Source organism: Bombus pascuorum, chromosome 13, assembly GCF_905332965.1.
Source record: "Bombus pascuorum chromosome 13, iyBomPasc1.1, whole genome shotgun sequence".
Taxonomy (NCBI): domain Eukaryota; kingdom Metazoa; phylum Arthropoda; class Insecta; order Hymenoptera; family Apidae; genus Bombus; species Bombus pascuorum.
In genome coordinates, this window is record NC_083500.1 from 5,943,683 (window position 1) to 5,948,870 (window position 5,188).

Sequence of the window (5,188 nt, forward strand, 5' to 3'; positions counted from 1 at the left end):
ATCCTAACTTGATTCTAAAAATTGAATCAAGTTTTTAAATGGAAAAATTGAAAACTTTATTTTTCTTAAAAAAATTTCTTCTGGAGGATACCATATTTTGCATAACATTCTATATACAAGTAAAAATGAATCATTAACAAATCCAGTTTAGTTTACATAATTTACATAATTTCAAAAATCATGTGAGATGTATACATGTGAATAGTTTAAATTTTTATACCATAATGTTTCGTAATTTTTTGTAATTTAGAAATAGAATTGAAAGTTTCATCTCTTTAATGTAAAATAATTATGCTGATAATACGCAATTAAATCTACAATGATATCTTCACTAAATGTTGATAGTCCAGTACTATTTCAATAACTTTTTCATAAATAAAGCAGCTATATATTTTGTGATATATTTTCATGATATATCTCTTAGTATCTTAATTTATTGATTGCTCTTGTTTATTTCAATAATATCTATAACAGTGATGTAAAATTTTTTGTTAATATTTTATACAAAAAATGTGCAATAAATAAGGCTTAAATTATGATGAAAAATAATGAGTTGAGATTATTATAAATTTTTAGTTACAATTGAAATTGTTCAGTACATAATATACATGTATTACGTATAGAATATTTTATTATAAAGATATTTCTATAATAAATTCTAAAAAGTAATAGAAAGCCCTAATCATCAATTTATATCACTTAGTAATAAATTAATCTTTGTTTTCAAGTATCATACATATTTATGAATGAATTACTTTAACTAGAAGAACTAAATATTAGATTATGCAAAAAAATAGAATATTGCACATTTGTTAACAAGAAAAAGAAGAAAAAAAGAGAAGGAGAAAGAAAAAATTTGACTAGGATTTTTAGGAGTAAAGTATAAGTAACTTTTCTTATTTGGAGGTTGTATCATTTTAAAAATTTTTGTTTCATTAAATATTGTAACAGAAATTCCTGTCTTTTCTCTTTTTTTAACTAAATAATGTAGATGATTTGTATTATTATGTTGCAGTTAAATGATTCTGTAAATATATGAAGTAATTCTACTTGTCTTAAAAAAAGAAGGATTTGGTATATCAGGCTAGGTAAGAGAACAATTATTTTCAACTTTTTTTTTTAAATATTGTACTCAACAATTCTTATACACTATCAAAAGTGTGATTTGGAATATGTTCTGTATTGTTTTTATTAAGTTACTTGTCATGAAATAGATTATAACGATTAATTCGAAAATACACCTTTGAATTGGGAAATCAGTAAAAAATTGAGTAGAAACAGTTAATCACTAGCAGATGCATAAGTTCTGTGAATAACGGACAAAAAATGCTTTTATGAAAATGTAAAATGTTTAAGAACTATCCCTAGAAGATTCTGTAGCTTAAAGTGAAGAGCTATTTCGTATTTTAAAGTACATTAATTCGACTAATTTCTTATCTGTGTATGACATCAGGATATCTATTCACTGGCCTCAAAAGGTATTTAAGATTTCTCTAATGGTGCAAATTTATACATGAAATTTTGTGACCAAACTTGATTATGATTCGTATATGGGTAGTGGATGTCCTTCAGAATTGAATACCCATCTATCCAAATCTATTAATTGCCTTGTATCATCAAACAACAAGTATAAGTATTTCAAAGTTTCAGCAAACCAAAAACTTTCTGTCATATCCTTTTGTGGTGTATTATAAATGATCCTTACATTACCAATGCTGGTGTACCCCTTTTCCACTTTCGTATAATTTTCAAAAGCCTATTAAATTATACATATATATGTATGACTGAGAACACAATAAAAGTTTCATATTTAAGTTTTTACATAATTACTTACTTGGAATATTTGCCACCCCCAGTCTTGAAATGTTTTATTTCCAGTAAAATACCACATGTAGAAAAGACTTTCAATAAACTCTGGTCTGAGTAAATTATGTGCATCATTCATCTTCACATACATATCCATTGATTTTTCTCCATTTGAGTTCTAAAATTATAATATCCTCGTATCCTTTTATGATAACCTTTATTCAAGTAAATAACTATTATAATTACCTCCGTATTGAAGTACGTGATTTCTGGAGCGAGAAACGTGGGTTGAATCGCGTACGTTTGATAACAAGTTCTTACAATTTCATTAGCTAAATCCATATGATCAGACGATAAACCATGATGTACTCCTAAAGCTAATGTACCTCCCAAGTAACATGTAAGGTGATCCTATAAATACAGCCATTATCAATAACATACGACATATTAAATTGTTAAAAACGCTTTTATTTAAAATTTTACCATTTTTGGTGTTATTTCTTTATGTGCTCCAACTAGCTCCGCTATGAAAAGATACTTATTAATTGCTGTACGTTTTACTAAGTGTTTTTGAGTTCCAGCAATACCTAACAGATAATCATCTCGTAGGCTAAAAGCATTTACAAATTTAAATGATTATCATAAATTCATGAGACAAGTTCAAGAACAAGAAAAACAAATTCCCAATGAATAATAATAATGAAATACTAACTAATTAATAGTCTTCCCAGTTTGAAGCCACTGTTTCAATAAATACTCATAATAACTATCACCACGAGCGCCAAGCGTAATTGTTGCATGATCTCTAAATTGCCCAGTATTAGCGTTAATGAAAATGGGTACTAAACCATCGTATTTTTCTAACTGGTGTACATGTTCCGAAACTTTTGCTACTGCTTCCTGAAGGATAACAATCGCATACTTTCTTATGTATAATGCAAATAATAAAGCATTCAAAGCTAATATTTATCCGTAATTACCTCGAATTTAGGGTCTCCTGTACTACGACTTAAATCACGAAATTCCAATTGAATGGAAGTAACTTCGCTTGTACTGCTATCAGGACCCCATTTAGGACCATGCGCAGTTTTAGTACCAAGATTTACGTCGGAATAAGGAACACCAGATGAAGTAGAAAACGCTGGCATCATACGTTCCCCTAACGCTGTCTACGATTTATAGTACGTAAATTTTTATAGCTAAATTTCTTTCAGTAATATATCATTATAACTTTAAAAAATCAGGGACAACTTACAGCCTTACTTAAGAAAATCTTGTCACCTGAAAGATGATATGCGGATAATAGACCTCCTAATACTCTAATCGTAACTTCAAATAAATTAACATCTCTGTTTGAAGTAAACACTAAATTTTTCTCAACCCATAGTTTGGCTTCTAAAAATTCTGTAGATAAAAGGTAAATATTATTAGTTTTATGGATGTTTCTTAAATCTATATAGAATATAGATAACATGAATATTACCATTATTTAAGCCCATTATGTACATAGTATCAAGAGAATCAACTATAGTAAGCCCTAAGCCAAACCATTCATAATACTTTCTTGATATTGGTTTCACATTATCATATCCCCAAGCATATTCTTTATATCCATTCCATGAATGTTTAAATGCTGCAACTACAGCTTTTTGTCTATTATTTTGTGGTCCTAAAAATAAATAATTATAATGTTATTAACAAAATCAGCTTAACAATTATGTTACAAAGATATAAAGTTACCATTAAATTTGAGTGTGTTCGGCTTAGGTTGAGGTGGTTCTCCAATTTGATCATCATCCACCTGGTTTATTTCTGGTTGGAATTCAGGTTCCTCAATGACCTCCCCACCTCCCTTATGTTCCTGATTTACATTATCTACTACAATATCTTCTACTGGCTAGAAATTATATTTTTTGAGAATATAAAAAGACATTCTCCTAAACAACAGTAGTATTTATTGAAATAAACATACCTTTTCATATTTAGGAGTATCTTGCACTACCTCTATGTTATTGTAATCACTTTCATCTAAAACTCCATTTTTGTTATCGCCAGGTAACAGATAAAATATAACTAATATGATCGTAATGACTATAAAGTAAAGAATATTTCTCTGAAACCTTGACAATTGATTCCATTGCTGAAGAAACAAAAGATTTTTAGTTTTACACTGAGAACAATTTTTTAATAAAAATTTTAAAGAAATCTATAGTATTTGTATAGGTAAAGAATACTTTAATGACTTACCCTCCAGAGACTACGTGATGATCCTCGCGAGAATGTTGCACTATCCTGGATATTTAAACTGATATAATCCGATTTTCCTAGATCCTTCGACGGAAACATATTTCGTTAGAGGTTATGTTGTTCTGGCGAACGCAATGATAATAAGAGCCAGAACACTTTAAAAAATAACGATCCCACGACTGTTCACTAATTATAAAGGTCTTCATTTATATTGTTCGTGTTAAACATAGTTGATAATTATTCATCCGGTAAACCGTAGCAAGATAAACTCACCGTGCGAACACCGCGAATCATTGATGCCGTGATGTCAAACTCTGTTATATTACGATTACGATTACAAATATTGATAATTGTAAGCTGTAATTTTAGCAATACCGTATTATATACGCATTATCGTATTTTATACGTGTACGGTGGTTTAATCAAATTTTATTGTATTATAATCTAATCAGTAGATTTAATAAATTAGTAATGTGATACTTAGTTATACGAGTAATGAATGATTGACATTACATTGTAGTATTAAATCATATTAAATACTAATGATTTATGAATGATTTATAGCTTAATATGAATTTACAAATGTTTAATATTAAGTAATTATAGCTATATGTTTGTAAACAGTGTTCTATTTTTTAAGATAAAGGAATGTATATTGTAAATGACACAAAATAAAGTAAAAGAAAGTCTATACTTAATATTGATTAATCATTGTTAACGTTCTTGTCAGATTGATATTCCCACTTGATTTTAATTTTCTAATTAAAATCAATAATAAATTCTAATAAATCATTAATAAAGTAAGGAATAACTTATTGATAACAGTTAATATTACATTAACAATATACTGGTACCCGGGCATTCCTTTACAGTGCAATCGCTGATTTAATTCAAGGTAAGTATTTTATTTGTTATCAATCATTATTAGAATAAGTATTCGTATTTCATATATAGTGCTCTGGCTAAAAATCGAGAAATGTTAACAAGAATATAGAATGAGCAAGGAGATATCTCAGACGGTGTTAGGTAAGGAGAGTAATAGTGTGTGACAAGGACAGACATACTTTTCCGCCTAATTTATTGAATATTCGTTAATTACTAATTACTTTTTTCTGGGAAAAATTCGTCTATTCGT

General features: G+C 28.1%; 1 protein-coding gene across 1 annotated transcript; it reads right to left on the reverse strand.

Moving 5' to 3' along the window:
• Positions 1-962: 962 nt before the first annotated feature.
• LOC132913604 (endoplasmic reticulum mannosyl-oligosaccharide 1,2-alpha-mannosidase) lies at positions 963-4,523 on the reverse strand. The gene is made up of 11 exons (XM_060972037.1): positions 4,054-4,523; positions 3,779-3,946; positions 3,547-3,703; positions 3,290-3,475; positions 3,062-3,210; positions 2,787-2,975; positions 2,519-2,706; positions 2,290-2,416; positions 2,053-2,217; positions 1,835-1,984; positions 963-1,756 (listed from the first exon to the last, which is right to left on the reverse strand). The coding sequence occupies exons 1-11, from the start codon at positions 4,150-4,152 to the stop codon at positions 1,538-1,540; spliced, it is 1,797 nt and encodes a 598-aa protein (XP_060828020.1). The 5' UTR covers positions 4,153-4,523; the 3' UTR covers positions 963-1,537.
• Positions 4,524-5,188: the final 665 nt, after the last annotated feature.

Bases quoted from the DNA above. Each gene is read 5' to 3' on its own strand.
- LOC132913604 (XM_060972037.1), bottom strand. From the start codon at position 4,152: ATGTTTCCGTCGAAGGATCTAGGAAAATCGGATTATATCAGTTTAAAT. The intron at 3,211-3,289 runs GTAATATTCATG...TTTTATCTACAG, and splicing joins CATAATGGGCTTAAATAATG to AATTTTTAGAAGCCAAACTA. The intron at 1,757-1,834 runs GTAAGTAATTAT...ATAATTTAATAG, and splicing joins GGGGGTGGCAAATATTCCAA to GCTTTTGAAAATTATACGAA.